The sequence below is a fragment of the Leopardus geoffroyi genome, chromosome C1, assembly GCF_018350155.1.
Source record: "Leopardus geoffroyi isolate Oge1 chromosome C1, O.geoffroyi_Oge1_pat1.0, whole genome shotgun sequence".
In the NCBI taxonomy this organism is placed as follows: Eukaryota; Metazoa; Chordata; class Mammalia; order Carnivora; family Felidae; genus Leopardus; species Leopardus geoffroyi.
In genome coordinates this window covers 39,769,817-39,794,312 of record NC_059328.1, presented here as the reverse complement: position 1 = coordinate 39,794,312, position 24,496 = coordinate 39,769,817, and the positions used below count along the sequence as shown (strand labels likewise).

At 36.2% G+C, this 24,496-nt stretch overlaps 1 protein-coding gene across 8 annotated transcripts in view; it reads left to right on the top strand.

Annotated features, from left to right (window-relative positions):
- The window catches only part of LOC123597854 (BEN domain-containing protein 5), a 1,446,709-nt gene that overhangs the window by 123,285 nt on the left and 1,298,928 nt on the right, over positions 1-24,496 (top strand). For all 8 annotated transcript variants that reach the window (XR_006712284.1, XM_045477303.1, XM_045477305.1 and 5 more), the window contains exon 2: positions 21,156-21,278. Coding sequence is in view for 7 of the 8 variants with exons in the window: in XM_045477303.1 (XP_045333259.1) it covers positions 21,156-21,278 (123 nt within the window). In the remaining variant the exon portion in view is untranslated. The remainder of the gene's footprint in view (positions 1-21,155; positions 21,279-24,496) is intronic.

Here is a 24,496-nt window from a genome sequence, read left to right as displayed (position 1 = left end):
GTCTGTTTCATTTATTTCCTCTCTGATCTTTATTAATTCATTTCTTCTACTAACTATGGTCTTTGTACTTCTTTTGCTTGTTCCATTAGGTATAAAGTTAAATTGTTTTGAGATTTCTCTTGTTTCTTGAAATAGGCTGTATTGCTATGAACTTCCTTTTGGAACTAGTTTTGCTGTATCCTGTAGCTTTTGGCATGTTATATTTCTGTTTTCATTTGTTTCTAGTTAGTTTTTGATTTCTCCTTTTTTTCTGCATTTCAGTAGTTGTTTGTAACATGTTGTTTAATGTCCACATATTTGTAATTTTTTTCAGTTTTTTTTTCTTGTAATTGATTTCTACTTTAATACCATTGTGGTGAGAAAAGATCCTTGATATGATTTGAATCTTCTTAAATTTATTGAGACTTGCTTTGTGGACTAACATGTGATCTACCCTGGGAAATAGTCTATGTGCACTTGAGAAAAATGTTTAATCTGCTTTTGAATGGAATGTCCTATATATATTTATTGCATCTTTCTTGTTCATACGTAATTTAAGGACAATGCTTCCTTATTGATTTTCTGTCCAGATGATTTATCCATTGATTTAAGTGGGGTGTTAAAATCCCTAACTATTACTCTGTCAGTTTCAATTTCTCACTTCAGATGTGTTAATATTAGCTTTATATGTTTTGGTGCATATATGTTGGGTGCATATGTATTTGTACATGTTATATTTTCTTTCTGGATTGGCCCCTTTATCATAATGTAGTGCTCCCCTTTGTCTTTTTTTTTTTTTTGTTTAGTCTTTATTAGTCTGTTTTGTTTGATATGACTATAGCTACCCCAGCTTTCTTTTGTTTTCCATTTGCACAGGATATCTTTATATATCCTTCATTTTAAATCTGTGTATGTTTTGACTGCTGAATTCAGTCTTTTGTAAACAGTATATAGATATGTCTTTTAATCCATTCAACCACTTTCATGTCTTTTGACTAGAGAATTTAGTCCATTTGCATTTGAAGTAATTATAGATATGTACTTATTGCCATTTTGTTAATTGTCTTCTGGCTGTTTTTGTTGTTCCTCTGTTCTTTTTCTCTTCCCTTGTGTTTTGATGACTTTCTTTAGTCTCATGTTTAGATTTCATTCTCATTTTCTTTAACGTGTTTACTGTAAGGTTCTTGTTACTGTGAGACTCATCTATATCATTCTATGTATGTAGCAGTCTATTTTAAGTTGATAGCCACTTAAATTTGAACACATTTCAAACTGTACATTCTTGCTTCCCCACCACCACCTTTTTAATGTGATGTCACATTTTACATCTTTTGATTTAATATATCCATTAACTAATTATTATCATTTTAGTTAATTTTACTGCTTTTGTCTTTTAACCTTCTTAGTAGCTTTACAAGCAATTAGTCAACTGCCTTTACTGTATGTTTATCTTTTTTACTGAGAATTTTACTTTTGTATTTTACTTGTTATTAAGTAGTGCCATTTCTTTTCAGCTTAAATAAGTCTCTTTACTGTTTCTTTTAAGGCCAGTTTAGTAGTGATGAACTCCTTTAGCTATTGCTTGTGTGGAAACTCTATTTCTTCTTTAAATCTGAATAATTACCTTGGTGGGTAGAGTGTTTCTGGTTGGAAGCTTTTCCTTAAGCACTTTGAATATGTCATGCTATTACCTTCTTGCTTGCAAAGTTTCTGCTGAGAAATTTGATAGTTTTATGATTTGATGGTTTGTGTGGAACAATTTTTTTTTTTTGCTGCTTTTAAGATTCTCTTCGTTATCTTTAATGTTGACGTTTTAATTATAATGTGTCTTGTAGTTCTCTTTGGGTTTATCTTGTTTGGAACTCTGTGGACTCCTTGGACCAGGATGTCTGTTTCCTTTCATAGGTTAGGGATATTTTCAGCCATTATTATTTTAGAAATTTTCTACTCTTTTCTCTCTCTGTCTCCTCTTTCTGGGACCCCTATAATGTGAATGTTATTCTACTTGATGTTTTCCCAGAGGTCCTTTAAGTTATCTTCATATTTTAAAATTCTTTTTTCTTTTTGCTGTTCTGTTTGGGTGAGTTCCATTGCCTTATCTTCCAGCTCACTGATCTTTTCATCTACTTCATTTGGTCTTCTGTGGTACCCCTCTGTTGTATTTTCCTTTTCCATTATTGTATTCTTCAGCTCTGTGACTTCTGTTTGGTACTGTGGTTTGTTTTCTCTTTGTTGAAGTTCTCACTATGTTCATCCACTCTTCTCCCAAGTTCAGTGACCCAGTTCATTTATGACAATTTCTTTGAACTCTTTATTAGGTTGATTACTTATCTCCAGCCCATTAGGTTCTTTTTTGGTATTTTGTCCTGTCTTTTTTTTGGGGGGGGCATATTTGTCTATTTCATTATTTTGCTTGACTCTCTGTGTTTGTTTCTGTCTATTGGCCAAATAACTACCTCTGTCAGTCTTGAAGGACTGGCCTGGTGTAGGTGATGATCCTTTTTGTTGAACCTTGCCCTATCCCTTGATTGTTTCTTGAACCTTTGCTATTATCTAAACCACCTGGTTTATTTTTGATATGTTCCTATTGTTGAGGATGTGCCAAGACCTGTCAGTGAACCAAGGGTTGGCATCTCATTTAGCACCTAATTTTAGGCTGATTGGAAGCCAGAGCTTCAGGTAGCAGGTTTAAATTATGCAAATATAAATAGTCCTGTGGGGTTGCAATCATAATCTCTGCTGCCTTCCAGATCAGGAGATCTGGAGGTGTCCCTAAGCAACACTTGAAGTAATTGGAACTCCACATGAGTTATAAGTTCCCTTCTGGGAAGTCTTGTTGAACTGTAGCGAAGCCATTTGGTTGCAGAAAGATGGTGTCTACCTTCTCATATTTCCTGGGAATGTCTCCTTAGCCTTTTGATATGTGAGAAGCCTGATGAAGTCTGTCTCTCAGAGTGAAGCTCCAAGCTAAGAAAATAGGATTTTTTCACATAAAGACTGGGGTTGTCTTTTAGTCTTCTGTATGTTCAGTGCCCTGGGGATGGTGACCTGCCAAGAACTGTCTTTATGATTGTTACAGTCCTGTGGACATCTACAATGCCAGTTCTTTTAGATACAGGGCTAGGTGATCATGGGGGATCCCTATGTGGATTGCATGTGTTTGCTGGCTTTTATAAGCAGCTGGAGTGTGTATGGAACACGACATACTTACCAGCTTCAGTAAGGTAATGGGGAAATGTCTTGACTAGATAAGCCTGTGGGCTTTGGCAGTGAAAAACTAAACAGAAAAGCCCCTGTGCACGTGTACTGGCTTAAGAATGGAAATATGAGAATGCCACTGCTGCTGGCAAGGGAGTGTTGAAACCACTGGCACTTGCAGACTAAGGAGTGGGAGAACACCTTTACTGTTTGTGCTTGCCTGCTCCAGCCAGGGAGGGGTTGCAGCCACTTGTACTGTCTGGCATCAGCATGTGCTAGGATCATTTTTCCCTGCGCATCCTAGTAAGGTGGTTGGAGGGTGCTGTGTACCAGATCTGCAAATGAGTCTCCCTCACATATAGTCTAGGTGCTTTTTAAACTGCTCGTTTTTCCTCTGGGTCTGGTAGTTCTTTACGAGGGGATCTCGTTTTTCTATAGCTCTTAGGGACAATAGACATCAGCCCTGTTTCTTTTCCAAGCCAGATGTTCTGGGGGCTCATTTCTCCAGTACAGATCCCAGCTGCTGGAGTGCCCTGTATTGGGCACCAACCCCTTTCTCCTCTGAGAGAAGGACCTCTGTGGTGAGATCCCTTCTTATTGTGTGTAGCCACAACGGGTATGGGGTTTTTGCCAAGGCTGTGTCTCTACCTCTTCTACCTGTCTCATTGTAGTATTTTTGTCCTTTGTTGTGCACAACATTTCATCTAGTTTTTGGGTCTTTTTCAGCAGGGAGTGATCCATATGTAGCTCTAGATTTGATGTGTATTTGGGAAGAGATGAGTTAGCAGCTTCCTATGCTGCCATTTTGGGCCCCCTCCTCCAGAAGAATATACTTTTTTTTCTTTAAGTTTATTTCATTATTTTGAGAGAGAGCGCATGTGGGGGAGAGGCAGAGAGAGAGAGAGACAGAGAGAGAGGGAGAGAGAGAATCTCAAGCAGGCTCTGTGCTGTCAGTGCAGAGCAGGACATGGGGCTTGATCTCACAAACCATGAGATCATGACTTGAGTCGAAATGAAGAGTTAGATGCTTAACCAACTGAGCCACCCAGGTACTCCCCAGAAAAATATACTTTTAAATATTCTTTTTCCATTGAATGTTCAATTAAAAAATGATTTATTGAAATTGTTTTATATCAGGCATTTTTTTGTTCTACAGTAAATGCAGGTTTTTCTATTAATAGTAGTCAAAAACTATATGGTTCCGTGTTCTATGACTAGCATGTAAATAGAAAGTTAATGTTTAAGCGACTCGTTTGGAAGTGGGCATTAAGGCATATGCAACTTGCTGTAATAGAAAATAGAAAAGGTATAAGTAGATTTTTGATAAGATCAAAGGAGGGAGATAATTTATTGCAAATTATTGGGAAATTGGATGCAAACTACCTTTTTAGGGAAAAATGGGCCAACCATTTTTCTTTAAAGGGTGTCAGGTAAAAATAGGGAAATCCAAGACCTTAGCTTGCTGAATTGGGGCTCATTCATGGTCATACATTTAACAAACCAAGCAAGAATTCAGCTGTATGTCCACATTTCTCAATACCATATGGCACCAAACTATACTGTCTGTACTGAATTTTCTATTTTTATAGAAATAGAACATTTTTAAAATTGTATATATTTTTATTTTCCATGTAGTTCTTAACTCATTGGTCAGCTTTTTGACAGCTTTAGTATTAATTGTTAGTATATCCTTATTTTATTAAATGATGAATTTATAGCTTATTTTTCTTATATATTCACTTTAATTCTGGGCACAAGATAGAGTGGTTATAATAATAGATCTTCAATATGCATTAGGTAAGATTGTAGCTTAACAAATCTAGATGTCTTATTTGTATGAAAGATGTATGTGCCTAGACAGAATTAGGATGTATATATTTAGGAAATTATTAAAAATTTTTTAAGAAAGCTTTTGTACTATATCTTATAAGTATATATTTGTAATGAGCGAATATGATAATATTTTATAAAATGCTAGGAAGAAGCAATGTAATGGGCACTAGATTACTGTTGTTAAAGTTCTCAAATGATTAGATTTCTCTTTCTTAAAACACCCTCAAGTAGGAATTTTAGATTTATTTTCTTGACTTGGAGTTTGTGGTTTTAGTCTCATCTTTCATGTAATTTTCTCTTGCAATTATGAAGTCCTGGAAATATGACTTTATAATGGAACTTCTGACAGATCTCTTTAACTGCATGTCACTTCTACACAGGGGTAATTTGTTACCTCTTTGAAGGTGTTTCAGCCTGAGAGGTGGAATACATGTTCCATATAAAGGTCAGTTTTAATTAATAAGCTGTGTTCCTCATTTTTTGAAATATTTTTTTAAGTTTATTTATTTTGAGAGAGCTTGAGTGCGAGTGGGAGAGGGGCAAAGAGAGGGAGAGAGAGAATCCCAAGCAGGGATCCCCATGAGCTGTCAGTGCAGAGCCTTATATGGAGGTCAGATCCACGAACTGTGAGATCATGACTTGAGTCAAAATCATGAGTCAGATGCTTAACTAACTAAAACAATCAGTTGCCCCTATTTTTTTCATTTTTGCCTGATATGAATTGCTTTAACTTTAGTGTACAGCATTCTCCCCCTTGACCTTGGTTTAGTGGTCAACTGTGATCTGAAAAACATTAAATGGAAAATTCCAGAAACACACAACTTATAACTTTTAAATTGCGAGCCATACTGAGTAGCATGATGAAATCTCTTGCCAACCTGTCTAGGGTGTGAATCATCCCTTTGTGCAATATATTTACATTGTATAGGCTGCCTGCCTTTCTGTTAGTCATTCAGTAGCCTTCTCAGTTATCAGATTTACTGTATCACGATGCTTGTGTTCAAGTAACGCTTATTTTACTTAATAATGGCTTCAAATTGCAAGAGTAATTATGCTGGCAATTTGGATATGCCAGTGAAAAGCTTTAAAGAGCTTCCTTTAGGTGAGAAGGTGAAAGTTCCTGACTTAAAATTTAGAAAAAAAATCATATGTTGAGGTTGCTAAGATCTATGGTAAATTTTATTGCAGTATATTGTTATAATTGTTATATTTTATTATTAGTTATTGTTGTTAATCTCTTACTGTGCCTGTTAGAAGTTTAGCTTTATCATAGTTATGTATGTATGTATTGGAAAAACATGGTATGTACAGGGTTTGGTACTATCTGCAGCTTCAAACATCCACTAGGAGTTTTGGAACACATCCCTCTCAGATAAGGGGGACTACTGTAGAGTATTCTCCGTGTAAAAATGGAACAAATTCAGCCTTTGTGATATCCATCATCTTCATACCCCATTTAAATTTCAAAAATTCTGTGCAGCCCTAAAGTCTATTTCTAGATGTCTCAGCAGCCTATTAGCATAAAATGAGATATAATTATTGTATTATTTCTTAAGGTACATGCTACATCTATAGATCTACATGTTTCTTTGTTTTTCCCTCCATAAAATATGTTCATAAGTTTTATTGCTAAATATTTGTTATCTATGTAGCATTTTATAAAGGCATGCAAATAATAACATGATTATATTTAGGTAGTTATTTCCTTAAACCTCAATTGTTTTATTTTTTATTTTCTCTTTTTCTAACATCTTTAAGTAGGAAAATTCATTGTGTTAGTCTGGCTCTATGTTTGGAGGCACATATTTTATACACTACAATAAGGGTGTTTTATAGTGTGTAATTTAACTGGATGCTGCTTATTCAGTGTTTACTTCAAAGAAAAGACTTCTACTAAGACATTCTTTATGGATTTAAATTCAAATTGTTCCCTTCCTTTCTGAATCCTCCCTTATACTTTATAAGTTTGCATCTTTTATTATTTTTTTAAATACACTTCTTTGAAATACATGTATCTTAATAATGATGATGATGATGGTAATGATAATGATGATAGTAATAATAACCAGCCAGTTACTGAGTAAATTCTATGTTCTAGGTGATTTACATATATTTTCTGTAACCTTTATAACAACATAAGACTCTAAGCAAACAGACTTAGAGGTTACGTTAAATTATTGAACAAAGGTTGTATTGCATATGTATCTGCATTAGGTGGATGCAGCCTCAAATCTATGTTGATTTGAAATCCAAATTCTTACTACTAATTCATGCTGCCTTAACTAAATGTGGGGGCATTATAAGAATGAAGAGACTGGATTCCAAAATATGGGTAAAACAGCTATTTGGCTGAACATTAAAATGCACAGAAGTCAAGAAATTTAAAATTATTGTTCTATAACTACTATTCCATTATTCCATGCCAACTTGGATTGTTTTGTATTAATGTAAATGCCATTATTTTTAATTATATACATGCGTTATGTAATTAAGATATGATTTTTCTGAGAACAAATAACTGCATCTCCTGCCTCCTGTATTCAAATGATCAACCAATGAACTGAATTAACATTATGGACTGTAGTTTCACCCTGTTCCCTTTTTGGTCTTTGTGTCAGTGCATGTATATTTTGTGGTATCTTGCTTTCTTTTACTATTTGGTCTTATTACATCACAACTGTTTATTTTAGTAAATTGTAAATGTTAAATGTGCTCTTTATTTTTATTTTAATCATTTAATTTCCCTCCACATTTTTAAAATTAATTAACAGCAGTCATGTCAAAGCAAGTAGACTATCTGATTAAGATACTAATGTATGATACTAATGTATTACTAATGTAATACACACTGCCCCTGTCCAGCAACTTCACATCTTAAAGATATTACACATATATGCCCTCATTTAAGATCAACATGTTATTGTCAGGATTTGTTAACAAGCATAGAAAAAAAAACACACACAAAAAACCTCATGGTTCATTCAGTAAGTGTCTATACCAATGTATATGACTATGTCTCACTTCAAATATTAGCAGTAGTGTCCATGATAAAATCTAAATAGTGTTTCGGGTAAATAGGGTTGTTAGTTTGACACTTCTTACTGCTCCTTGAATCATAGTTTTTATCGCATGCCACAATCTATCTTTGTAGTTTTTTTTTTTCAATTCAAGTTTTTATTTAAATTCCAGTTAGTTACCACATAGTGTAATATTAGTTTCGGGAATAGAATTTAGTACTTCATCACTTACGTACAACACTCAGTGCTCACCACAATAGTGCCCTCCTTAATACCCATCACCCATCATCCATTTAACCCATTCCTCTACCCACCTCCCCTCCAACAACCCTCAGTTCTCTGTAGTTAAGAGTCTGTTTTGTGGTTTGCCTCCCTCTCTCCCTCTCTCTTTTTTGCTGTTTCTTTTTGATGAATTTAAAATATATCATGTATTCCCTGTGCTCTCAACAGACATATAAAAACTAATATTCAATATTGAACTCAAATTTAGTTCCTAAATTTGTATTTAGTAATTCAGTGAATATTTATAGATTACTGACATTGTGCCAAGAATTGTGTCATATCTGAGGTGGAGAGAGAGAAAGTAGTGATAAAAAGATAAGGAATTAGATTCTTCTGATGAGAAACCACAATAACTATGGGTAAAAAGACACCTATAGTTAATGATAAAAAGGTATTAATGCTACAGCAAAGGTATAAATTCTTATTTATAAATTCTGTGCTATGGGCACAGAGAGGAACAATGACTTTGGGAAAGTCAGGTAAGACTTCCCAGAGGAGATGATATTGTATGTAGGTCCTTAGAGTGAGTAGGATTTATCCACAAGGAAAAACAAGGATATGTATATGTCCAGGCATAGGGAAAACACAGTAGAGTCCTAATGTTTTCATTTGTGTGTAGAATCACTATAAACACAACTGCTACCAATATTAACTGATACAGGAGTGTTATATTAGTGAATCTAATAACAGTGCGTGACAATGCTACTGGTGACATTATTTCCTAAAATGGTGATACTTCTGGTTAAAATTATGAACAAAAATTATAATCCTTTCTTGGTTTACATGGTAGTTGTATTCTTGAAAAAAAAATCAGTATTTATAAAAGCCATACAAAGTGTGTATAACAGCATTAAGTTCTAAACTCACATAATTATAAATATGATTTTTACGTATATTAGTACCTGTATAGGAGATTTGAAAGTTGTACTGGACTCTCCTCTACTTTACAATACATCTAGCTGGTCTCCACCAACCAAATGACATCAGTGCTCTTTCACCATTTTGAAAACAAAGAAAAACCTCAATAGATGTCCAAAATGCCCTCTAAGAATACTCCTCAATTGATAATCATCTCAACAGAATAATTATAGTAATAGAACTACTAAAAATTCTTAAGGAAGTTGAGAATAATGTATATAAACTATTTCTTTATCTTTCCTAGCAGAGTGTCAATAGATACTGTTTGATGTTCAGAAATTAATTCTAATATTGTGCTAGTTTTTGTCTGTTTGGTCCATCTGGTCTTTGTTCCTTTTATCCTTTTTTTGTTTTCTGCCTTCTTCTGGAATGATTGGCTTTTTTTAAAAATTTTATTTTATCTTCACTTTTGACTAGTATATGATCTTTTCTTTGGTGTTTGGCTTTTCAGTATACATCTTTAATTTATTATAGTTCATCTACTTTCAAACAATATTATACAGCTTTTTATTTAGTTCAAGAAACTTAAAACAGCATACTTCCAATTGCTCCCTCCCATCTTTTGTGCTACTTCTGCTATATATTTGGCTTCTACACGTGGTGTAATCTCATAATAAATTGCTACTATTTTTTCTTTATAGTCATTTATCTTTTGGAGTATTAAAGATGAGAATATTTGTATTTACCTTCATTATCACTTCTGGAGTCCTTCATTTCTTTGTGTGGATCTTAGTTTGTATGTGTTATCATTTTCTTTTGGCCAGAAGAACTTTCTTTAACATTTCTTACAATATCAGACTGCTGATAATGAATTTTCTCATCTCTTGTTTTCCTCAAAATACTTGCATTATGGTCTTAATTTTTTAAAAAATGTTTATTTATTTATTTTGAGGGTGGAGAGAGAGAAACTGAGAGAGAGAGAGAAAGAGAGAGAGAGAGAGAACGAGCACGATCGAGGGAGGGGCAGAGAACAGGAGAGAGAGAATCCCAAGAGAGCCCCACACTGTCAGTGCAGAGTACAACACAGGACTCAATCCCACTATCAGTGAGATGATGACCCGAGGTGAAATCAAGAGTCAACTGAGTCACCCAGGTGCCCCTGGCCTTAATTTTTTTAAAGGTATTTTTCTTTCAGTAATTTAAAGATGTCATTCTTTTGATTTCTGGTTTGCACAGTTTTTTATGAGTAGTGTACTGTAATTTTTTATCGCATGTAATTTGTATTTTCACGTATGATCTATCAAGTTTTAAAATAAATATTTTCTTTGATGCTTCTTGGGTCAGTAGCTCAATATTTTTAATTAACTGTGGAAAATCTTAGGTGTTATCTCTTCAAGTATTCTGCTCCATTCTCTCTCATCTTCTTCTAGAATTTTATTTATACATATGTTAGATTATTTGGTATTATTCTGCAACTTTTGGATGCTGTGTTTTTTCTTTTTTCTTTTTCTTTTCTTTATTGTCTTTGTATTTATGTTCAGCTTATTTCTATTCTGTTGAGCTAGGGTTCAGTAATTATTTCCTCATCAGTGTCAAGATTACTGATGAGTACACTGAAGAAAGTCTTCATCTCTGTTACTGTGTTTTTTAGTTTTAGCATGTCCTTTGGCTCATTATTGTAGTTTCCATCCCTCTGCTGAAATTCTCCATTTTGTTCATGCATTTTGTCCTCCTTTTCCACCAGAGGCTTTAGCATGTCAGTCTTAGTTATTTTAATTCATTGTCTGATAATTCCAATGTTTAGTCATTTTTTTTTTAATTTTTATTTTTGAGAGAGAGACAGAGCATGAGCAGGAGAGGGGCAGTGACAGAGGGAGACACGGACTCTGAAGCAGGCTCCAGGCTCTGAGCTGTCAACAGAGAGCCTGACACGGGGCTTAAACCCACCAACAGTGAGATCATGACCTGAGCCAAAGTCGGACACTAACTGAAGGAGCCACCCAGGTGCCCCTAGTAATTTCTGAGTCTACTTCTATATATTGCGCTTTATAGAGAGTAGATTGTTTTTTCTTGATTTTTTGTATGTTCCACAATTTTTTTATTGCATACTTGACTCCCAGTATAGAACAGTAGATAATGATGTAAAAACTGTTTGTCTCTGGAAATGGATACACCTCATCTCGTAGGTCATTTGTTTGAGGGCTAGGTCACTCTCATCAAGATGTAAGCTGGGTTAAGTTTCATTGTTGCTGTGGTTATCTTAAATTTATCATTGACTTTAAATTCTTCTAGCGTTACTTTTTTTTAACATTTTAATTTCTTTCTTTATTTTTAAAATTACAAAATTTTAACATTCCAGTATAATTAATATACAATGTTTTACAATATAGTGTTTCAACAATTCTATACTCAGTGCTCATCATCATGGTAAGTGTACTTTTAATCCCCTTCACCTATTTCACCCATCCCCCCAACCCATCAACACTCTGGTAACCATCATTTTGTTCTCTGTATTTAAAAGTCTGTTTGTCTCTTTTTGCCTTTTCTGATGTGTTTTGTTCCTGAAATTCCACATGAATGAAATCATATGGTATTTGTCTTTCTCTGACTTATTTTTCTTGGCATTATATACTCTAGATCCATCCATGTTGTTGCAAATGGTAAGATTTCATTTTTTTTTATGGAGAATAATATCCCTTTATATATATCACATCTTTTTTATCCATTCATCTGTTGGTAGACACTGGGTTGCTTCCATAATTTGGCTATTAAAAATAATGCTGCAACAAACATAGGGTTATACATATATTTTTGAATTTGTGTTTTCATATTCTTTGGGAAAATACCCGGTAGAGGGATTACTGGATCATATGGTAGTTCTAGTTTTAAGTTTTTGAGGAATCTTCATATTGTTTTCTGTACTGGCCATACCATTGTATATATATATATATATTTTTTTTTTAATTTAATTTTGTTTCAATATATGAAATTTATTGTCAAATTGGTTTCCATACAACACCCAGTGCTCATCCCAAAAGATGCCCTCTTCAATACCCATCACACACCCTCCCCTCCCTCCCACCCCCCATCAACCCTCAGTTTGTTCTCAGTTTTTAAGCGTCTCTTATGCTTTGGCTCTCTCCCACTCTAACCTCTTTTTTTTTTTCCTTCCCCTCCCCCAGAAACCCCATGGGTTTCTGTTAAGTTTCTCAGGATCCACATAAGAGTGAAAACATATGGTATCTGTCTTTCTCTGTATGGCTTATTTCACTTAGCACATAACACTCTCCAGTTCCATCCACGTTGCTACAAAGCAAGAGGGTTCCCGTTTCTCCACATCCTCGCCGGCATCTATAGTCTCCTGATTTGTTCATTTTGGCCACTCTGACTGGCGTGAGGTGATATCTGAGTGTGGTTTTGATTTGTATTTCCCTGATGAGGAGCAACGTTGAGCATCTTTTCAGGTGCCTGTTGGCTATCCGGATGTCTTCTTTAGAGAAGTGTCTATTCATGTTTTCTGCCCATTTCTTCACTGGATTATTTGTACCTCGGATGTGGAGTTTGGTGAGCTCTTTATAGATTTTGGATACTAGCCCTTTGTCCGATATGTCATTTGCAAATATCTTTTCCCATTCCGTTGGTTGCCTTTTAGTTTTGTTGATTGTTTCCTTTGCTGTGCAGAAGCTTTTTATCTTCATGAGGTCCCAATAGTTCATTTTTGCTTTTAATTCCCTTGCCTTTGGGGATGTGTCAAGTAAGAAACTGCTGCGGCTGAGGTCAGAGAGGTCTTTTCCTGCTTTCTCCTCTAGGGTTTTGATGGTTTCCTGTCTCACATTCAGGTCCTTTATCCATTTTGAGTTTATTTTTGTGAATGGTGTGAGAAAGTGATCTAGTTTCAACCTTCTGCATGTTGCTGTCCAGTTGTCCCAGCACCAATTGTTAAAGAGACTGTCTTTTTTCCATTGGATATTCTTTCCTGCTTTGTCAAAGATGAGTTGGCCATACTTTTGTGGGTCCAGTTCTGGGGTTTCTGTTCTATTCCATTGGTCTATGTGTCTGTTTTTGTGCCAATACCATGCTGTCTTGATGATTACAGCTTTGTAGTAGAGGCTAAAGTCTGGGATTGTGATGCGCCTGCTTTGGTCTTCTTCAAAATTACTTTGGCTGTTTGGGGCCTTTTGTGGTTCCATATGAATTTTAGGATTGCTTGTTCTAGTTTCGAGAAGAACGCTGGTGCAATTTTGATTGGGATTGCATTGAATGTGTAGATAGCTTTGGGTAGTATTGACATTTTGACAATATTTATTCTTCCATCCCATGAGCACGGAATGTTTCTCCATTTCTTTATATCTTCTTCAATTTCCTTCATAAGCTTTCTATAGTTTTAAGCATACAGATCTTGTACATTTTGGTTAGATTTATCCCTAGGTAGTTTATGCTTCTTGGTGCAATTGTGAATGGGATCAGTGTCTTTATTTGTCTATCTGTTGCTTCATTATTAGTGTATAAGAATGCAACTGATTTCTGTACATTGATTTTGTATCCTGCAACTTTGCTGAATTCATGTATCAGTTCTAGCAGACTTTTGGTGGAGTCTGTCGGATTTTCCATGTATAATATCATGTCATCTGCAAAAAGTGAAAGCTTAACTTGATCTTTGCCAATTTTGATGCCTTTGATTTCCTTTTGTTGTCTCATTGCTGATGCTAGCACTTCCAACACTATGTTAAAACAACAGCGTGAGAGTGGACATCCCTGTCGTGTTTCTGATCTCAGAGGGAAAGCTTTCAGTTTTTCCCCATTGAGGATGATGTTAGCTGTGGGCTTTTCATAAGTGGCTTTTATGATGTTTAAGTATGCTCCTTCTATCCCGACTTTCTCAAGGGTTTTTATTAAGAAAGGATGCTGAATTTTGTCAAATGCTTTTTCTACATCGATTGACAGGATCATATGGTTCTTATCTTTTCTTTTACTAATGTGATGTATCACGTTGATTGATTTGCGAATGTTGAACCAGCCCTGCAGCCCAGGAATGAATCCCACTTGATCATGGTGAATCATTCTTTTTATATGCTGTTGAATTTGATTTGCTAGTATCTTATTGAGAATTTTTGCATCCAGATTCATCAGGGATATTGGCCTGTAGTTCTTCTTTTTTGCTGGGTCTCTGTCAGGTTTAGGAATCAAAGCAATGCTGGCTTCATAGAATGAGTCTGGAAGTTTTCCTTCCCTTTCTATTTTTTGGAACAGCTTGAGAAGGATAGGTATTATCTCTGCTTTAAATGTCTGGTAGAATTCCCCTAGGAAGCCATCTGGTCCTGGACTCTTATTTGTTGGGAGATTTTTGATAACTGATTCAATTTCTTCGCTGGTTATGGGTCTGTTCAAGCTTTCTATTTCCTCCTGATTGAATTTTGTAAGTGTGTGGGTGTTTAGGAATTTGTCAATTTCTTCCAGGTTGTCCAGTTTGTTGGCATATAATTTTTCATAGTATTCCCTGATAATTGCTTGTATTTCTGAGGGATTGGTTGTATTAATTCCATTTTCACTCATGATTTTTTCTATTTGGGTCATCTCCCTTTTGTTTTTGGGAAGCCTGGCTAGAGGTTTATCAATTTTGTATATTTTTTCAAAAAACCAACTTTTGGTTTCATTGATCTGCTCTGCATTTTTTTTAGATTCTATATTGTTTATTTCTGCTCTGATCTTTATTATTTCTCTTCTTCAGCTGGGTTTAGACTGTCTTTGCTGTTTGCTTTTATTTCCCTTAGGTGTTCTGTTAGATTTTGTATTTGGGATTTTTCTTGTTTCTTGAGATAGGCCTGGATTGCAATGTATTTTCCTCTCAGACTGCCTTCGCTGCATCCCAAAGCGTTTGGATTGTTGTATTTTCATTTTCTTTTGTTTCCATATATTTTTTAATTTCTTCTCTAATTGCCTGGTTGACCCATTCATTCTTTAGTAGGGTGTTCATTAACCTCTATGCTTTTGGAGTTTTTCCAGACTTTTTCCTGTGGTTGATTTCAAGCTTCATAGCATTGTGGTCTGAAAGTATGCATGGTATGATTTCGATTCTTGTATACTTATGAAGGGCTGTTTTGTGACCCAGTATGTGATCTATCTTGGAGAATGTTCCATGTGCACTCGAGAAGAAAGTATATTCTGTTGCTTTGGGATGCAGAGTTCTAAATATATCTGTCAAGTCCATCTGATCCAATGTATCATTCAGGGCCCTTGTTTCTTTATTGACCGTGTGTCTATATGATCAATCCATTTCTGTAAGTGGAGTGTTAAAGTCCCCTGCAATTACCACATTCTTATCAATAAGGTTGCTTATGTTTATGAGTAGTTGTTTTATATATTTGGGGGCTCCGGTATTCGGCACATAGACATTTATAATTGTTAGCTCTTCCTGATGGTTAGACCCTGTAATCATTATATAATGCCCTTCTTCATCTCTTGTTACAGCCTTTAATTTAAAGTCTAGTTTGTCTGATATAAGTGGCTACTCCAGCTTTCTTTTGGCTTCCAGTAGCATGATAAATAGTTCTCCATCCCCTCACTCTCAATCTAAAGGTGTCCTCAGGTCTAAAATGAGTCTCTTGTAGACAGCAAATAGATGGGTCTTGTTTTCTTTTATCCATTCTGATACCCTATGTCTTTTGGTTGGCACGTTTAGTCCATTTATGTTCAGTATTATTATAGAAAGATACGGGTTTAGAGTCATTATGATGTCTGTAGGTTTCATGCTTGTAGCGATGCCCATGGTACTCTGTCTCACAGGATCCCCCTTAGGATCTCTTGTAGGGGTGGTTTATGGTGACGAATTCCTTCAGGTTTTGTTTGTTTGGGAAGACCTTTATCTCTCTTTCTATTCTAAATGACAGATTTGCTGGATAAAGGATTCTCGGCTGCATATTTTTTCTGTTCATCACATTGAAGATTTCCTGACATTCCTTTCCGGCCTGCCAAGTTTCAGTAGAGAGATCCGTCATGAGTCTTATTGGTCTCCCTTTATATGTTAGAGCATGTTTATCCCTAGCTGCTTTCAGAATTTTCTCTTTATCCTTGTATTTTGCCAGGGTCACTATGATATGTCATGCAGAAGATGGATTCAAGTTACGTCTGAAGGGAGTTCTCTGTGCCTCTTGGATTTCAATGCCTTTTTCCTTCCCCAGATCAGGGAAGTTCTCAGCTATTATTTCTTCCAGTACACCTTCAGCACCTTTCCCTCTCTCTTCCTCCTCTGGAATACCAATTATGCGTATATTATTTCTCTTTAGTGCATCACTTAGTTCTCTAATTTTCCCCTCATACTCCTGGATTTTTTAATCTCTCTTTTTCTCAGCTTCTTCTTTTTCCATAATTTTTTCTTCCAGTTCACCTATTCTCTCCTCTTCCTCTTCAATCCGAGGTGTGGTTGTTTCCATTTTATTTTGCAGCTCATTGATAGCATTTTTTAGCTCCTTCTGGCTGTTCCTTACTACCTTGATCTCTGTAGCAATAGATTGCTGTCCTCTATACTGTTTTCAAGCCCAGCGATTAATCTTATGACTATTATTCTAAATTCACTTTCTGTTATATTGTTTAAATCGTTTTTGATCAGTTCGTTAACTGTCGCTATTTCCTGGAGATTCTTTTGAGGGGAATTCTTCTGTTTTGTCGTTTTGGATAGCCCGTGGAGTGTTGTGGAACTGCAGGGCACTTCCCCTGTGCTGTCTTGAATAACTTGCATTGGTGGGCGGGGCTGCAGTCAGATCTGATGTCTGCCCCCAGCCCACCCATGTGGCCACAATCAGACTGGTGTGTACCTTCTCTTCCCCTCTCCTAGGGGCGGGATTCACTGTGGGGTGGCGTGCCCTGTCTGGGCTACTTGCACACTTCCAGTCTTGTGGTGCTGGGAATCTGGCGTATTAGCTGGGGTGGATAGGAAAGGTGCACAGGGGCGGGAGGGGCAGGGTCAGCTAGCTTATCCTTCGGTGATCTGCTTCGGGAGGGGCCCTGCGGCACCGGGAGGCAGTCAGACCCGCTGCTGCTGCCAGAGGGATGGATCCACAGAAGCACAGTGTTTGGTGTTTGTGCAGTGCAAGCAAGTTCCCTGACAGGAACTGGTTCCCTTTGGGATTTTGGCTTTGGGATGGGCGAGGGAGATGGTGCTGGCGAGTGCCTTTGTTCCCCGCCAAGCTGAGCTCTGTGGTCCGGGGCTCAACAACTCTCCCTCCCGTTGTCCTCCAGCCCTCCCACGCTCTCTGAGCAGAGCTGTTAACTTATAACCTTCCAGATGTTAAGTCCCGCTTGCTGTCAGAACACCCTCCATCCAGCCCCTCCGCTTTTGTAAGCCAGACTCGGGGGCTCTGCTTTGCTGGTGGGCTGCCCCTCCGCCCTGGTTCCCTCCCACCAGTCCCTGTAGCGCGCACTGCCTCTCCACCCTTCCTACCCTCTTCCGTGGGCCTCTCTTCTGTGCTTGCCTCCGGAGAATCCGTTCTGCTAGTCTTCTGGCAGTTTTCTGGGTTATTTAGGCAGATGTGGGTGGAATTTTAGTGATCAGCAGGACATGGTGAGCCCAGCGTTCTCCTATGCCGCCATCTTCCCCTGAATCTCAACCATCTCTGTTGGTCATTCCTGATGCCATGCCCAGCATCTCTCCGCAGTGGGCTGTTGTCCCTCTGCACTTTGGCTGCCAGCGCTGGTCCGACCACCGTCTGCTCCCTCGCGCTTCGGCCAGCTGCTGGCAGGCTGCACCATTGTATATTCTTACCAACAGTGCATGATGGTTCCTTTTTCTCCTAATCATCATGAACACTGTTTTCTTGTGTTTTTGATTTAACCATTTTGACAGGTGTGAGGTGATATTTCATTGTGGTTTTCATTGTATTTTCCTGATGATGAGTGATGTTGGTCATCTTTTCATGTGTCTGGTGGCCATTTTTATGTCTTCGGAGAAATTTCTGTTCATGTCTTGTGACCATTTTTAAAATATTAAATATAATTTATTGTCAAATTGGTTTCCATACAACACCCAGTGTTCATCCCAACAGGTGCCCTCCTCAATGCCCATTACCCACTTTCCCCTCTCCCCCACCCCCATCAACCCTCAGTTTGTTCTCAGTATTTAAGAATCTCTTATGGTTTGCCTCCCTCCCTCTCTGTAACTTTTTTCCCCCCTTCCCCTCCCCCATGGTCTTCTGTTAGGTTTCCCAGGATTTGTGGCCATTTTTTTAAATTGGATTGTTTTTTGGGTGTTGAGTTTTATAAATTCTTTATATATTTTGGATACTAATCCTTTATCACATATATTATTTTCCAACATCTTTACCCACTCAGTTATGCTGCCTTTTAGTTCAGTTTTTTTATGTTTTTATTTTGATGTAGTCCCAATAGTTTCTTTTGGCTTTATTTCCTTTGCTTGAGGAGATATACCTAGAAAAATGTTGCATGGATGATGTCAGAGATATTACGCTCTGTGTTCTCTTCTAGGATTTTTATGGTTTCAGGTCTCACACTTAGGTCCTAAATCCATTTTGAGTTTAATTTTGTGTATGGTGTAAGAAAGTGGTTCAGTTTCATTCTTTTGCATGGAGTTGTCCAGTTTTCCTAACAGAATTTGTTGAAGAGACTGTCTTTTTCCCATTGCATATTCTTGCCTCCTTTGTTGAAGATTAATTCACCAAATAATCATGAATTTATTTCTGGCTGGCTGTTCTAGTCTCTTGATCTATGTGTCTGTTTTTGTACCAGTATCTGACTCTTTTGATTACTACAGCTTTTCAGTATATCTTGAAATCTGGGATTGTGATACCTCCAGTTTTGTTTTCCTTTTTCAAGATTACTTTGGCTGTTCAGGGTGTTTTGTGGTTCCATACAAATTTTAGGATTATTTGTTCTAGTTTTGTGAGAAATGTTGTTAGTATTTTGGTAGGGATTGCATTAAATATATAGATTGCTTTGGGTAGTGTGGAGATTTTAACAATTCTTGTTTTTCCAAATGGAATATCTTTCCATTTGTTTGTATCATCTTCAGTTTTTTATCAGTGTGTTATAGTTTTCAGAATATAGATCTTACATCTCCTTAGTCAAGTTCATTACTGGGTATTTTATTACTTTTGGTACAATTGTCAATTCAAATTTTTTAAAATTTCTCTTTCTGCTATTTTATTATTGTTATATAGAAATCCAAGAAGATTTCTGTATATTGATTTAGATTTCTATATATTGATTTTGTATCAATATGTAATCAGATGTTTTTTGGTAGAGTCTTTAGGGTTACTTTATTCCTGATGAATAGGGCTAGAGAGATTGAGAATTTTTCCTCAGTCATCTGCTCCACCCTAAACTTTGGTCCTTCCCTGGTTACACCTGCTACAGAGAGGGTTTATTTCTGTGGATTTGTCTCATCTCTAGAAGTAGATTACTATAGTTTTTAGTGCTTGCTATCTTGGTATTGAGGAAGCAAGAATATTTCTGTTGTCTTGGTCTTTCTTAGGTCTTAGGCGGGTCCTATATGCTCTGGTCTTGGGGTGATTTTCTTCAATGATTCCATCTCTCTTCCCTCTTTCATCTATGCTTTGAATCATTGATGGGTCTTGTGTGAGATAGTCTTGTCTTCCTCTCCTTCAGATATAGAGGATATTTTCTTTTGCTGCTCCTCCTCCTATTTTGGAATCTTATTCATGCATGGGGTTTTAAGGTTTGATCATTCTCCCCCAGTGGCTTTTTTCCCCATAAGGGAAAAGGATACTGGGGGGGCTTCATGCCTCTTTTTTTAAAAAAATTTTTAACGTTTATTCATTTATGAGAGACAGACAGCACAAGCAGGGTAGGGGCAGACAGAGAGGGAAACACAGAATTGAAGCAGGCTCCAGGCTCTGAGCTGTCAGCACAGAGCCTGACGCCAGGCTCAAACTCACAAGCTGTGAGATCATGACCTGAGCCAAAGTCGGACGCCCAACCAACTGAGCCACCCTGGTGCCCCTATGCCTCTTCTATAAGAGAAGTCCCTCCCCTTCTCCAGTCCTGCATTACAGTGAGAGGCATTTTTAGTTTTCTGCCCTGTCCTCAATCTTTCTCCTAAACACCTGATAAAAGGCATGTATAGGAAAGACTGCTAGTGGTTGTAAATTCCCTTTGTGTCTATGTCTCTGTGAGGTTCTACACTCTCATTTTTCCTGTACTTGACTTTTAGTAGTTAAAAAAAATTAGGCCTCATTCTGTTTACTCACTGGTATGACACCTACCAGTTCTTTCTCCTGTGCTCTGGGTCCTAACTTTCCTTGGACATCAGATTATTGCTGCCTTGTAATCTCTGTTTCTGATAGAATTTTTTAAAGTTATGATTTTGTTCTTTGTTGGGATATGTATTTTTAAGGTATAAGGTATGATTTTTCCAACTTTCTACATCTTAGGTGGAAATTAAACTTCTAAATTAAAAAAAAAATTAAAGTTCCTTTTAGGAAATATAACTTCTATGTTAATTCATTGGTTCTCAGCTTATTTGTGGTTATGGAATGCTAGGAAGTTATAATGCTACTTATAGTACCATTGCTTTATTTGAATTAAAATTATTAAATATTTCTGACAATTTAAATATATTAACCATTTATTAAATACCTGATGCAATTTAATGAGCATCTTTTGGATTTCAGTTGTCATGCTAGATATTTTCATACCTAATTCTCATAAACACCATTTTGAAGAATGGCTTTTGCTTTTCTTTTATTATGGATGAGAAAAACTGAGGCTTAAAGGAATTAAGTTGATTGCTTTGTATCACAAAGAATTAATGTTGTAGAGGTGAGACTTCAGACCTTAGTTTCTGATTTCAAAATGTTTCTTGTTTCTACACTACACCACTATTGTAGTTCATTTCTTACTGTCTGGATAAGTAATAAATGATAGGGGACAGGGAAAAATAATAATAAAAATTTTGTTGGGCTTCTGTTACTAGATATGTTTTGTTTTATGTTAAACATGAGCCTTTTTTTAAAATAGGCAATGATATGGGAAATGAAGATGCTATCGGAGGGAATGTGAGCAAATATACGGTGCTTCCATCTGGATACTGTGGACAGCCCAAGAAAGGACATCTTATCTTTGATGCTTGTTTTGAAAGTGGTAAGTGTATTAAAGACCTTAGCTTTTGAATTTGTCTTCGGTTGTTTCAAAATACAGTTCATCTGGCCATTCACTGTGATTCAACCCATTTAATATTTCATCATAATGAAACAGGCTATCAGGAAAAAAATCAATTTTTAAAGAATTAAATTGGAAATACTTGAAAATGAAATGCTGTGTTTTTGTTGATATGTGATCAATGGTATAATGTTAATAATAACGATCATTGGTAGAGCACCTTATATTTTATAAAATACTTTTTCAGATATTAATTTTTGGGGGATAAAACTGACAAATTGATTATATGATCAATCATTAATTATTGAATGTTTATCATGTATTTGGTTCTGTGTGACATGCTCATAGAACTTAGTCTTTGTCAGAGAGAAGGTCTCCCTATAAAGAAATGATTCGGTAACAGATTCAGTTGAACACAAACAAAACAGCAAAAGTAATATTATATCATAATCATCAAATTCTGTGGTTATTCTGAATGGGAAGATCAAAACTTGATTGTAAATTCCTATCCAGTAGGGAATGGATCTTGTTAACGTTTTTGTGCCCTGAGCCTCATACTCTGTATAGCACATATTAGGTACTCAGAATATGTTGAAAATACTAATGAGAAAGGTAAACATAATTTTGTTTTATAAGTAATTATTATTTTTTATTTTGAATAATGTGTGTGTGCTGGCGTGCGCGCGCGTGTGTGTGATTGTTTGTAGGGGCATGGCAGTTTAGTTACATGACACTTCTCTCAACCCTAAGAACATTGGTTGTTTATATCAACAGTTGAAAACTTGTTTATTCAAGCTTTTGCTCTTTGTTTATTCCATGCTATTTTAGTTTGCTAGGGCTGCCATAACAAAGAACAACCACCTGTGTGGCTTAAACAACAGAAATTCATTATCCCACCATCCTGGAGGATGAATGTCTTGAGATCAGTGTGTCAGTAGGGTTGTTTCCTTGTAAGGGTTATGAAGAAGAATATACTCCATTCCTTTTTTTTCTAGCTTCTGGTGGTTTGTTAGCAATCTTTGGTGTTCTTTGGCTTGTAGAATCATCACCCCAATCCCTGCCTTCATCTTTACTTCGCATTCTCCCTGTGTGCCTGTTTTTTTCTAAATATTCCTTCTGTATAAGGATGCCAGTCATGTTGGATCAGGGGCCACTCTGATGACTGTATTTTAACTTGATTATCTTTGTAGAGACCCTATTTCCTTTTAAGGTCACATTCTGAGGTACTGGGTATTAAGACTTTAACATGAATTTGGGGGGCACATAATTCAACCTATAAGATAGTACTGTAGTGTTCTTCCATTCAGACAACACTGTCCACATAGTTAAGAACAGTTTCCCTGAAGTTTGCATTTTGCCTTGTCTGGGATATATTTGGTGCTTAGAAAATATCTTTTGAATTATTTTTACCTCAGTTAAAGACTTGGAGGCTCTTTATAATAACAACAGCTCTCTAAGGGTCAAAATTATCCTCATTTTAAAGATTATGTGTTGTTTTGGTTTACCTAAAGTATGAAATAATCCAGATTTCTTTCCATATTTTCCTTTAACTTAGTCATATTTTTCCATCCTTTACTGAAAAGTTCAGTAGCAGAAATTACCCAATGTGACCACATAGTAACCAAATTAATAATGTATATTTCTCCAAAAGTGTATGAATAGTTGGTTTATGTCAACTGAATTTGTGCAAGTGGTGCATAAGCCTTGCAGTAATAGTAGAGTGGTTAAGTGGACATGCTCTGGTGTCAGGCTAAAGTTTAAATTCTCACTTGAAAACTAAGCCATAGTTTCCTCATCATTTAATGGAGAATGATGCCTACTTTATGTCTAAAAGAAAAAAAATATATATATTTCATTGTTTAAAAAATTAAAACATCTTACCAAAATGGAAACAAAATAATAATAATATTTAAAAAATAGGTAAATGAGAAAATCTCAGAAAGGGAAAATACCAAAAGAAATTCAGCTGGATGAGTATACAAAATACATGCTATGAGTTCCCATAAATTTGCTATAGGTAGACAATAAATTTAACTGAAGGTTTTCTGGTAACCAGCATCAAGAGAAAAACAATATCCATAAGATAAAAATAAACCAAATATTGAAATCTTATAGAAATTCCTCCTATTGGGCTTCCTAAAGCAGACACTGAGATGTGATGAATAGCATTCTCAACAATATACCTGTGGTATTTACAACAATGTATTTCATAGGTGTATGTTTTGTAATATCCTTCAATGTGGACTGGGGTCCTAATGCTAAAGGGCATCTTAGTGAAAGCAATTCAGTTGGCACTTGAAACAATTTGTTTGACATATGCAGCTTTCATCTGATCTAATTTAAATTAAGGGATTTATTTTAGATTATTTAAAACAGGGAAATTAGGGGTTTTCTCTTATGTGCTCACTCTGAGCTACTGACTGTGGATGCCTCACGTGTTGTGTTGTGAAAAGGATTCTGTAGGTGTAGACTTTTGAAGGAGTAAGGTGACTAATTGATTCAATGATTGGGATGTATTGTTTCATGTGGATGGAATATATTGTCTTCAGATAGGCCCCATAGGTACGTTTTTTTTTCTGAGTTGTGGAATATGTAAAGTGCCTAGTATATTGCCTGGCCCTGAACTGGTGGGTTATCTGGTTTTCTAAATGAGAAAGAAGTTCTGCAGTTCAAATATGAACTTTCCAATGAAACCCTGCTCTGTTTTTTTCCATACCCCCCTTAGTATAAGTAATATTTCCCTTGGAAAAACAGAAGACCACCATAAATTTATCTTTCTATGGATACCTGACACTTTTCATGATTTTTAAAAACTTTGTTCTCTTCCACTGCACTGTAACCTGCTCAGGACAGAATCTGAGCCTGATTAAGCAGGGACTCTCCCACAGAACCAAGCTGAGTACTTACAAAATTAAGCACTAAATTAATACTATTTTTAATTGATGAATGAAGTAATTCGAGCAATAGAAAGATAGGGAGAAATTAACTTTCTTACACTTTCGTGAAAAAAAATCATATTTAATTGCTTGTTATTCCCCAGTCTACCAACTTCTCTCAAGTCTTCATATGTGTGTAGGTACTGTTTTCTCTGTGACCTAGATCCCTTTATCTTCCTGGTAAAATGTTAATTCAGATTCAGTCCAGCATTTCTTCCTCTGAGAAACAGTACCTCTCAGACAAGTTTGGCTGTCTCTACCTCT